This window comes from Phyllobates terribilis, unplaced genomic scaffold (assembly GCF_046119375.1).
Source record: "Phyllobates terribilis strain yellow unplaced genomic scaffold, ASM4611937v1 Scaffold_2__4_contigs__length_985480577, whole genome shotgun sequence".
Classification (NCBI taxonomy): domain Eukaryota; kingdom Metazoa; phylum Chordata; class Amphibia; order Anura; family Dendrobatidae; genus Phyllobates; species Phyllobates terribilis.
Genome location: NW_027362762.1, coordinates 722656069 through 722669023, shown reverse-complemented (window position 1 = coordinate 722669023; position 12955 = coordinate 722656069). Strand labels below are relative to the sequence as shown.

The 12955-nt window shown below is 42.7% G+C and overlaps 1 protein-coding gene across 1 annotated transcript in view; it reads right to left on the bottom strand.

Annotated features, from left to right (window-relative positions):
* PPM1J (protein phosphatase, Mg2+/Mn2+ dependent 1J) overlaps nt 1–12955 on the bottom strand; it is a 65751-nt gene that overhangs the window by 1970 nt on the left and 50826 nt on the right. The window contains exons 7-9 of the mRNA XM_073667179.1: nt 11877–11940; nt 10079–10186; nt 696–847 (exon numbers count right to left, since the gene is read on the bottom strand). Of these exons, the coding sequence (XP_073523280.1) occupies nt 696–847; nt 10079–10186; nt 11877–11940 (324 nt within the window). The remainder of the gene's footprint in view (nt 1–695; nt 848–10078; nt 10187–11876; nt 11941–12955) is intronic.

Genomic DNA, 12955 nt, shown 5'->3' with positions numbered 1-12955 from the left:
AGGGTCGAAACGTTAATTTTTCTTAGTCGCAATTCCATGCACCTTTCAAAGTCATTGCTTATGTCTCAATCACTACTTATGAAATAAACTGTCTGCAAATTATTAAGAGTGTGCAATGAATCGTTTCTCAAGGTTTAACGGGTTACATCCCTCTTCACCTGCACCTGCTACTGAGTGCACGCCAATCTCTATCTCTACTTCTCCTGAGAGATCTGTTCTACTAAATAAGTGCATTGCCCATAAACTAATTCTAGAACATCATTACTCATAACCGTGGATTGTGCCATTTCTCTGGTATACCGCTGTTAGAAATGTATTACTGAATAGACAACTGGGTGTTACCTTTCCCGTTATGAAAAGGGTTTGTCCCTGGGTAATCAGCATTGGTTGGAAAGTATCAGACTGTAGAGACATCCTCCCCAACTCTATATTCCATTTGTCAATTTATTTACATATTTGTAAGAGGAATAAAAGAAACAGCAGAATAATGACCTAGTTATGCTCCAGAAATGTCCCCCCCATGACCTCTTGCTCTAGTGGCCTTGGGATGACAAACTGTAGGATGGATGGCCCTTCAGTTGATTGCCAGGACAGCATTCATATTGGGGGTTTCTGATGAGATGATCCCTTGATTATAAAAAGGCTGGATATGTTACATTAAAGTACATGCCTGCTATGACTGTGTCTATACCTACCTATTTGGTTGGTCGGTGCCATGAGCGGCAAAGACTCTCTGAACGATATCTGCCACTTCTCTGTCAGTAATGACATCCCACAGTCCATCAGTGCCCATTACCATGACGTCATCAGCATTGTGGTCACATCCGGCCAAGTCGTAAACCTTCACCTGCAGAAATCCAAGTGATAGTAATATAAAGGTGTAAAATGTTATGTTTTCTATATGAGGTGAGCTGTACCCAATAGAAACTCTTTGGAGGGAGCTGAAACTCAATGTTGCCCGAAAAAAAAGGAGCATGGACCGCACCTCTAAAAAATCATACATTTGATCTAATGCCTCTCGGCAAAAATATATAACACTGAACATGAGGTTCTTAGTGTAACATTCTGATCAGACTGTATGAAGCCCACTGCCACATCATGGCAAACCACGTTATGGGTCCTAACATTTCCTGCCTGAACGGGAGCGGAGCCGTGCGCCAACCACCGCCGCAATGCCGCCCAATGGTTGGCGCACGGCTCCGCTCCTGTTCAGGCAGGAAATGTTAGGACCCATAACGTGGTTTGCCATGATGTGGCAGTGGGCTTCATACAGTCTGATCAGAATGTTAAACTAAGAACCTCATGTTCAGTGTTATATATTTTTGCCGAGAGGCATTAGATCAACGTATGTTTTTGGAGGTGTGGTCCATTCTCTTTTTTAGCTCAATGTTGCCCGAAACCTGAAAGGTCTGGAGAAGATCTGTATGGAGGAGTGGGCCAAAATCCCTGCTGCAGTGTGTGCAAACTGGGTCAAGAACTACAGGAAATGTCTGACCTCTGTAATTGCAAACAATGGCTTTTATACCAAATATTAAGTTCTGTTTTTCTATTGTATCAAATACTTATATCATGCAATAAAATGCAAATTAATTATGTAAAAATCCTACAATGTGATTCTATGGTTTTTATTTTTAGATTCTGTCTCTCACAGGTGAAGTGTACCTACGATAAAAATTACAGACCTTTCCATTCTTTGTAGGTGGGAAAACTTGCAAAATTGTCAGTGTATCAAATATTTATTTTCCCCACTGTATATATGGCCAAAAAATGATTGCCCAAAACTAAACTTGGTGTGAAAAAAATTTAGATTCACGTTGCAAACAATAGAGGATTATGATACTATTATATGTATATATATAGTGTGAGGCAGTGACTGGGATCGTATACGAGGGACGTTATATATCCCCCAGAATGTGTACAGAGACCTATTAAATCCATTGGAGTGCATTGCAGTCACAAACTCGCCTGCGGCTGCAATGCAGGAATGAAGGTGAGCATTGACCTGCTCAGGCTATCAGGATAAGGCAGATTAAGTAAAACTCGGCAGGGCCTTCATTTCTTGGAGGAGACTACAGGAAGGCAGTGGGGCGGCCTCCTCCCTCCAACCCGGGTTTTCCAGTGGCTCTTGCCACAGGTCCTCTAAAAACCCTGCACTAAGGTTAGTGTTGTTCAGTGTTGGGACCTGCTAGGAGCATAGCAGGAAAACTTCGCAGGACTGTGTATAGCTGAACCCACTCCTGGGAAGGCTCTGCACCCGTCAGGCTCTGAGCGGCCCGGCCGTTGCCCACGGCGACCATTGTGTATGGACTTCTGTTAACCCGGCTGCGAACCGGAGGACTTTGTTAACCCGTGAGTTGCTGAAATAAAGCTGTTTATGTTGGACTTGCTTTGGTCACTGCCTCGGTTACTGCACGGTGTGTGAACACCGCCGCCTTACAATATATTATGCCTTTTGGGTTATGGAGTGTTAAGTAGGGCACTATATAGTACAATGTGCGCACATCAGTATCTCAGACAAGCGGATCCAGACACATTAGTAAAACATATCACAATCCTGTTCTCTTTGCCAACGCTGTGCGTACTTGTTAAAAGCTGTAGCTCGGCATGCAACACTGCGCAGCACTGTTTAAAGAACATGGTTTTCATTGTCTATTGTCTACACTGTATTATATGCTGATTTATGATACACCTGCTATTCATATTACATTTTAAGAGCGTTGGCCAAAGACAATCTCTTTGGTTGATAGAATTACCATATTTTTCGGACTATAAGACTCACCGTACCATAAGATGCACCCAGGAAAATAGAAAAAAAATGTAAGCAAAAAATGTGGTCATGATGCACTGTTAAGGGGGAGGGGGTCACCTGTTGACACTGTTATAGGGGTAATGTCCTCCATCCTGGTACATATGGCCCCCTCCTTCCTGTTATACATGGCCCTCATCCCTCACCCTGGTATGCATGGCACCCCAATCTCTCACCCTGGTATGCATGGCACCCCAATCTCCCACCCTGGTATGCATGGCACCCCAATCCCTCACCCTGGCATGCATGGCACCCCTCATCCTGGTATGCATGGCACCCTTCATCCCTCATCCTGGTATGCATGGCACCCCAATCCCTCATCCTGGTATGCATGGCACCCCAATCCCTCATCCTGGTATGCATCGCACCCCAATCTCTCACCCTGGTATGCATGGCACCTCCTGATCTCCATCCTGGTATGTATGGCACCCCTCATCCTGGTATGTATGGCACCCTTCATCCCTCTTCCTGGTATGTATGGCACCCTTCATCTCTCTTCCTGGTATGTATGGCACCCTTCATCTCTCTTCCTGGTATGTATGGCCCCCTCATCCTGGTATGCATGGCATCCTTCATCCCTCTTCCTGGTATGCATGGCCTCCTTCATCCCTCTTCTTGGTATGCATGGCCCCCCTCATCCCTCTTCTTGGTATGCATGGCCCCCCTCATCCCTCTTCTTGGTATGCATGGCACCACTCCATCCTGGTATGCAAGACACACCCTGATCCCCATCACACTGCACACAAAAAAAACGAAACAATTATACTCACCTCCTCTCTGCTCCAGTGCTGCGTCCTGCTCTGCTGCTGACACTGATCTCACTGTGTGAGCCGTGCATGGCGTCATTGCCATGTGCCCTCACACTGTGAGATGCTCTGCTGGAACAGTCACTGGTCCCCACGTCGGGACTATGGACGTGGAGAGCAGTGACCATTCAATAGCCTTAATAGCGTGCACACTGTACCCGCAGCGTGGCTCCTGCAGCGTCTCGGCGGTCATGTGCGCCCGCTATTAAAGACCATGAATATTCACTACAACCCATTCCGTGAATATTCTTGGTCTTCAATAGCGGGCACACATGACCACTGAGACGCTGCAAGAGCCGTGTTGCGGATACAGTGTGCGTGCTATTAAGGAAAATTAATATTCACCGCTCTCCACGCCCATGGGCATGGGGAGCAGTGAATATTCATGTTCTTTAACAGCAGGCACAGTGTAGGATGCTGTAGCCAGCTACTGCCTCCTGTGCCCCACTCGTCCGCCGCTGCCGCTCCCCCCACAAACCCTACCACCCACAGCATTATATATATATATATATATATATATATATATATATATATTATTATATTGTGATGTAGCAGACATCCCTTTAATGGTTCAGTGTAGTTTGAATGACCATGTACCTTCCCCTTTAACTGACTGGTCACATGACCGTGACATCACACAGGTCCTTTTGCACACAGTTAAGGTCCTATCTGCGGGTGTGTGTGTGCGCTGCAGTATATATAAACCCTGTGTGTTCCTGTGTGGGTGTGTTCCGGTGTGTAGGAGTTCCTGGTTGTTGGGAGTTCCTGTGTGAGCACCGTGTGAGAGGCACGAGGCTGTTCCCTGTGTGTGGTGGGAACACCGCTCGTGTGAGGCCTGGAGTGGCCTGGTGGACTCCGGTGGAGGTGAAGCCTGGATCCCTGTGTGAGAGTGTGGGGGATGCCAGTAAGCCTCGGAGTGCCACACAAGCGTCCTGGAGGGTGAAGCCTGGGTATGATATATGTAATACGCCAGTAAGCCTTAAAGGGAGTGACGGCTGGAGACCACGTGTGGGAAGCCGTAGAGCCACAGTGGTGGTGTAGGAAAGAGGACTGTTACAGCTGAAGCCGGCGAAGGTAATACTCTTGTGTTATGGACATTTATATGGACATTGTGTTAGTATTACCTTGCGGAAGGCTGTAATTAGAGCCAATGTGGGCCGGTCTGCCACTTGGGCTCGTGGACTTTATTTGTGTGACCTACGGTTTATGGAGTTAATAAACTGCTGAGTTGAGAAATACCGAGAAATATGGCTGGTGTGCACTGATTGACGCAGCGAAGCGAGTATCCCCCAGGATAATAAGTAGCGCTGCCTTACTATATATATATATATATATATATATATATATATATATATATATATATATATATATATATATATATATATATATATATATATATATATATATATATATATATATATATATATATATATTAGTACAGACCAAAAGTTTGGACACACCTTCTCATTTAAAGATTTTTCTGTATTTTCATGACTATGAAAATTGTATATTCACACTGAAGGCATCAAAACTTTGAATTAATAACACATGTGGAATTATATACTTAACAAAAAAGTGTGAAACAACTGAAAATATGTCTTATATTCTAGGTTCTTCAAAGTAGCCACCTTTTGCTTTGATGACTGCTTTGCACACTCTTGGCATTCTCTTGATGAGCTTCAAGAGGTAGTCACCGGAAATGGTCTTCCAACAATCTTGAAGGAGTTCCCAGAGATGCTTAGCACTTGTTGGCCCTTTCGCCTTCACTCTGTGGTCCAGCTCACCCCAAACCATCTCGATTGGGTTCAGGTCTGGTGACTGTGGAGGCCATGTCATCTGGCGTAGCACCCCATCACTCTCCTTCTTGGTCAAATAGCCCTTACACAGCCTGGAGGTGTGTTTGGGGTCTGTCCTGTTGAAAAATAAATGATGGTCCAATGAAACGCAAACCGGATGGAATAGCATGCCGCTGTAAGATGCTGTGGTAGCCATGCTGGTTCAGTATGCCTTCAATTTTGAATAAATCCCCCACAGTGTCACCAGCAAAGCACCCCCACACCATCACACCTCCTCCTCCATGCTTCACGGTGGGAATCAGGCATGTAGAGTCCATCCTTTCACCTTTTCTGCGTCGCACAAAGACACGGTGGTTGGAACCAAAGATCTCAAATTTGGACTCATCAGACCAAAGCACAGATTTCCACTGGTCTAATGTCCATTCCTTGTGTTCTTTAGCCCAAACAAGTCTCTTCTACTTGTTGCCTGTCCTTAGCAGTGGTTTCCTAGCAGCTATTTTACCATGAAGGCCTGCTGCACAAAGTCTCCTCTTAACAGTTGTTGAAGAGATGTGTCTGCTGCTAGAACTCTGGGTGGCATTGACCTGGTCTCTAATCTGAGCTGCTGTTAACTTGCGATTTCTGAGGCTGGTGACTCGGATAATCTTATCCTCAGAAGCAGAGGTGACTCTTGGTCTTCCTTTCCTGGGGCGGTCCTCATGTGAGCCAGCTTCTTTGTAGCGCTTGATGGTTTTTGCAACTGCACTTGGGGACACTTTCAAAGTTTGCCCAATTTTTCGCACTGACTGACCTTCATTCTTAAAAGTAATAATGGCCACTCGTTTTTCTTTACTTAGCTGCTTTTTTCTTGCCATAATACAAATTCTAACAGTCTATTCAGTAGGACTATCAGCTGTGTATCCACCAGACTTCTGCACAACACAACTGATGGTCCCAACCCCATTTATAAGGCAAGAAATCCCACTTATTAAACCGGACAGGGTACACCTGTGAAGTGAAAACCATTTCCGGTGACTACCTCTTGAAGCTCATCAAGAGAATGCCAAGAGTGTGCAAAGCAGTCATCAAAGCAAAAGGTGGCTACTTTGAAGAACCTAGAATATAAGACATATTTTCAGTTGCTTCACACTTTTTTGTCAAGTATATAATTCCACGTGTGTTAATTCATAGTTTTGATGCCTTCAGTGTGAATGTACAATTTTCATAGTCATGAAAATACAGAAAAATCTTTAAATGAGGTGTGTCCAAACTTTTGGTCTGTACTGTATATTCAGACGATTTTTATTTTTATTTTCCTGCATTTCTTTTGAAAAAGAAACCTTTCACATCAGTCAGTTTTTCCTTTTGTAAAAGTAATGCTTCGCGCACTAGCGTGTTCTCTTTCACAAGACAGAGAAGAAAGCTGCAGCTGCATCCCCCTCGTTCTTTACTGTACACTGATTTTTTCCATGCGGTTTTAGTAAAGCTGAATTCACACTAAAGAATGCAAATTTCATAATCATCCTGCAATGCAAACAGGGTGCCAAACCCGTTGAATGAACAAAACACTCGTTCATTGGGTGAAATGATCTTTTGCACAACACAAAAGATCGTTGTGGTCGGTGGTGCATCCCCCTATGTAAACAGGACTTGCACCACCGAGAACAATGGCAGTCTATGTGCACTGAGCAATGTATGGCAGATCGCTTAGTGTGCATCGTTTGCTTTGGCCGGCCTTTGTGAACAGGCTATTAAACGAACGCTGATCGGTAAGCATTTATCGTATCGTGCTGCTGGTCAGTCTGGGTAAACAGATTCTTAGTTTCTGAATATTTACATACAGCAGGTAAAATAAGTATTGAACACGTCACCAATTTTCTAAGTAAATATATTTCTAAAGGTGCTATTGACATGAAATTATCACCAGATGTCGATAACTACCCATCCAATCTACATAGGCAAAGAAATCCAACCATAGATGTCCATAAATTATGTGTAATGAGAAATGGCACAGGGAAAAGTATTGAACACGCTTACTGAAATATATTTAATACTTTGTAAAAAAAAAAAAAAAAAAAAAGCCTTTGTTGGTGATAACAACTTCAAGAGGCCTCCTGTATGGAGAAACTAGTCGCATGCATTGCTCAGGTGAGATTTTCTTCCACAAAAACTCTTCAAATCCTGAAGGTCCCGTGGGCTCCTTCTATGAACTGTGAGCTTTAGTTCCTTCCATAGATTTTCTATTGGATTCGGGTCAGGTGATTGGTTGGGCCATTCTAGCAGTTTTATTTTCCTTCACTCAAACCAATTGAAAGTTTCCTTGGCTGTGTGTTTGGGATGATTGGTTTGCTGAAATGTTCACCCTCGTTTCATCTTCATCATCCTGGTAGATGGCAGCAGATTTTTATCAAGAATGTCTTGATACATTTGTCCATTCATCCTTCCCTCAGTTACATGAAGTTTGCCAGTGCCGTATGCTGAAAAACAGCCCCACACTATAATGTTCCTACCTCCAAACTTCACTGTTGGTATGCTGTTTTAACAGTGTGTATTATGGCATCGAAAGAGTTCAATTTTGGCCTCATCTGACCAGACTATATTCTCCCAGTGTTTCACAGGCTTGTCTAAATGTTTTTGAGCAAACTGTAAACATGCTTGAATATGCTTTTTGTTCAGCAATGGAGTCTTGCATGGTAGTGTGCATACAGGCTATGGAGGTTGAGTGATTTACTTTGTTTTCTTTGAAACAATCGTACTTGCTGATTCCAGGTATTTCTGTAGCTCCCACAGGTGGTCCTTGGCTGTTGGACAACTCTTCTGATAATTCTTTTCACTCTGTCTGAAATCTTGCGGGGAGCACCTGGTTGTGGCCGGTTTATAGTGAAATGATGTTTTTGAGACCGTTCATGAGACGTTTTTTGTGTGGCACCTTGGTAATGAGACACCTTTTTATGTTGAACCAGCTGATATTAGTTTTCACTAAGTGGCAGGGTTGCTTTCTAATTAATGATAGATTTCAGCTGGTGTCATGACTTTCCATGTTTTTTTTGCATGTCTCTTACTTCATGTGCTTCATGTATTCAATACTTTTTCCCTGTGTCATTTTCTCATTATTACCCATAACTTAATTTATGGTCATCTATGGTTTTATTTCTTTGCCTGTGTGGATTGGATGAGTTGTTACCGACATCTTGTGAGAATTTCATGTCAATAGCACTTTTAGAAATATATTTACCGTATTTTTCGGACCATAAGACGCACCTTTTTTCCCCCAAATTTTCCCCGCAACTTACCGGTGCTGGTGGAGCGGGATAGCAGGGTGGCAGTGGAAGAAGAGGTGAGATGGGCCGATATCTGGCTGGGGGCCGATGTCTGGCTGTTAGGCAGAGCAGAGTGAGCGGCTTTCCGGTGCCCGCGGCCATGTTTCTGAAGCTGTGATCTTCAGGAAAATGGGCATCAGAGCCGGCGCATGTGCCCTGCCGCGCCGGCGGCCATTTTCCTGTAGATCACAGCTTCAGAAAGATGGCCGCGGGCACCGGAAAGCCGCTCACTCTGCTCTGCCACTCCGCTCACAGCAAGACACCGGCACCAGACTCCCAGCACCCCAGGTACCAGGCCACCTGGACCAGACCACCAGCACCCCAGGTACCAGGCCACCAGCACCCCGGCCCCCAGCACTCCAGGCCACCAGCACCAGGCCCCCAGGTACCAGGGCCCCAGCCCCCAGGTACCAGCATGCCTCCACTTCCACCGGTTCACTGAAGGACCCTGCCTCCTGTGACCCCCAGCTCCACTACCTCCCCAGGTAAGATACCTATTCAGATTATAAGATGGACCCCCATGTTATAAAAAATATTTTTTTCCTATTTTCCACCCCAAAATTTGGGGTGCGTCTTATGGTCCGGTGCATCTTATAGTCCGAAAAATACGGTACTTAGAAAATTAGTGACGTGTTCAATATTTATTTCACCCCCTGTATAGTCTGCAGGCAGGTAAACAGACATTATAGTGTCCCTTAGAAATAACAAAGTTTCATGCATCTATATGTACTACTCTTTTTTTTGGTAATAAAAAAAAAAAACTATTAGCTATGACTACTGACTTTGAACTAGCATGGAAGCAGCATGTGCTGCAAAATATCCCACACAATTGCAGTTGTTCTTTGAAAAAAAACAAAACAAGATGTGATACCACCTTTAAGGGGCCAATATGCAAACGCATAAAGTTCGAGTTCTTCAATTCAAAAGCTTTGTACTAAAACACGTGCGGTAATGAATGTCTGCTCAAATGCATTATTTATATTTGATAGCTCATAAAAATCTGATAATTGTAGCTTTTAACAGCTCTTCTGTTGCTACATTTACGGCAAGTCTGCTTCCTGCAACACTGCAAGAAAACATTTTAATGGGTGGAAATTGGAGACTCGTTGATAAATGTTCAATTCAAGAGTCCCAAAAGGGTTTATGCATTGTCGATCATCTTCTCTCTGATCATACGCTTCGAGGCACCGAGTATAATAGAATATGTAAAAATTAATTTTGGTTTAATACATGGTGTAATGGAGATGGATACATAGACAGCAAAACGATATTGTCCAGAGTGGTCTCTGATCTCAGTGAAATGTCCTGCAAGACTATGTGGCGATGGTGTCACACTCAGAATATACACTTCTGCTTATATAGTATACATACCCCAGGGATACAAGATAAGAATGGCTTGATGTAGATATTTGAGTTATACACTTTAAGATCATGGTCTCCAAATCCCCGTGTCACCCCAATGGTGGCCATAACTCTAGCCTGGTGGGACAGCAATAAAAAGCACATGGTTAGCACTGCTGTGTAATATTCCAGTATCAGCACTCCTATATTAGTTTGTGCCAATCATTATGCCTCAGTGAAATATGTTTGAAGGTCGGCAATTCTGTCAAGAATGTCTCAGAAAAAAACCCATAAATTTACCTGTTGATGATGAGCTTGATCTGTGCTATATATTGCATTCATATTTTATACTGTATTCATGTATTTTTCTAGAGTATTCCAACAAAATATTGGAAGAATTGTCACAGACCCTGCATACTTTATTGGTATAATCCCAAGACTCTTCTATAATCTTTAACCATTCATGTATACCTCTGTCAGTATGATTGAAGTCATTACGAGTGTACTCGTCACCCTATTTAAAGGGAATCTGTCATCAGGTTTTTGCCACCTATTCTGAGAGCAGCATAACGTAGAGACAGAGACACTGATTCCAGCGATGTATCACTTACTGGGCGGCTTGCTTTAGTTTTGAAAACAATCACAATTTTATTAGCAGTAGATTATCACTAGTGTACTCCACCATACACATGAGCTCTGTATAAACCCACCCCCCATCAATGATTGGCAGCTTTCTGCCTATGCACGGTGTACAGAGAAAAATCAGCAGTGTGGGTGGAGTTATACAGAGCTCCGCATTCAGAGAACTGAAAGATCTGCAGCAGAAAAAACAGATATTTTATCAAAACTACAGCCAGCAGTGCAGTAAACTATAATCAGAGTCTCTACCCCTACATCAGGCTGCTCTCTGATGGGTAGCAACAATCTGGTGACAGGTTCCCCTTAAAGAAGCACTGGCATCAAAATTTTTATCCTCTTAATATATTGCAATCATCATATCCTATAGCACTGTGCACGTACAATTGCTCATTTTGCCCTAATACCTAGCTAATTGTTCTGTTTTCTATTAGGTCTAAAACATCAAATGATCAAAAACTGACTACCTGAATCCTTCTAAGCTCTATGTAGAAACAGGAGGTCAATTTTCTCTGCACAAGTCATAAGTCACTAAAAATCTATGGAAGGGGGAGAAGTGGAACAGCTGGGTCAGGAGTTGAAGAGGGGGGTGATAAATGCAGGAAATAGAGACTTCCTGTTTCTACATAGAGAAAAGAGAAGTATTAGTTGGGTAGAAAGGCAAAATTAGCAATTGTAGTAGTAGTACATATAATAAAAATGACTGCAATATATAATTAAGAGGATAAAAACTTTGATGGGTGTGCTTTTTAAATAAATAAACACAAAGCTGTTGGTTCTAATGCAGCTTCAAGGTCAAGTTCCCATGTGGAACTATAGAGCTAAATGTAGATGAGCATCATTTTCTATAGAGATGTAAGTGCAGCAGATCTATTTAGACTCATATTCTGTGGTTGAACTGTATTACCGCTGTCTGACACTGGCCTACCATATCTTCTATGTTTAAACCAAGATGTCAGGAGCACTTTGGTACTTGCCTGCCAATTTGTAAGAAAAAAAATCTGTATGTCCCTTCCAACGTAAAGGGTGCTGTAAATACATTTTTTTAGGTCTCTTTTGTCATCCCATGTAAGGGTGATCATAAGGCTATTTGAAGCTCACATTTTCTATTAAAAATGAATTCCAATCGTTTGTTCATTTGGTTTAATAGCGTAGCTAGGGTTTCTGTAGGGTTAGTAATTCGTACACGAACCTTTTTTCCTTCTCCATAAATAAGAGGGAACTTCATGTCATCTTCTTCAATAGTTTTATAAGCCCTGTAAAGAAAAGATGCATACATTGCCTGCTCACATGATAACACAACCCAAACTACATACCTCCTGGCTACTTTGAGATCTCGGTTTACCTTGTATGGTCTAAAAAGTGTTCTACATGTATGAATGGATTGTGGTAATTAGCAAACTACATCCCAATTATAAGTATATGGGCTGTAACAGCCTTTGGGAATACTGGGATATATGCAATGATTCATTTTCCTTTATGTTCTTGAATTATGTTTTTGATCACTTCAATGCTCTTCAATTCTGGCCCGTTAGAGAAAACAGCATAATCAGTGATCAGTTTAGCTGCATTGCCCGATAAGTGTCTGAAATACACCTACTGTCTCATCAGAGACTTGGACTGCTACCTTGTTCCCCCATACTTTGCACTTTATATACTCATATGAAAAAAAAAAAAGAATATTTCTCTGATAAGATATATTGCAAGGTTTATTACCCTTGCACATTATATAATTTATTTTATAGAGAACTTTGTTTTCTACCAAAAAAGAATAATATTCTTACTTTGGTTTATTGGATAACTGGTTATGGACGATATAGTCAAACTAGATATAGAGAGGAATATAGCTAAAACAGAGATGCAAACTATCTGTAGAGGATCTTTGGGTAATAAGGTCTGTGATTACAGCAGCTTCAGCACTTGCTCATGCAGTGTGTTGGGAAAAGCAGAAAGAGCAGGTGTAGCATGTGTAATGCTACCTAATAGCCTTGTGGAGGCAGAGCCCTGTGGCCTCGCTGCAGCTCTACTATATCTGTAACATGGCAGAGAATACAGTAGTAACTCCCTTGGGAAAAGGGTATGGCTACACACCTGCTCAGCCTTAATGGGCAAGACTTCACATAGCTATCGTACATAGGAGTGGAAGAGCACTTTGATGTTTTTAGTGCTCACTGGGGTGCACTTTAAACAACACGAGTTTGTATCCTGGCAGTAGGTGATATATGATCTTGTAAAATATCCCAATAGGATGCATCATTCTGAAGCCTAAAG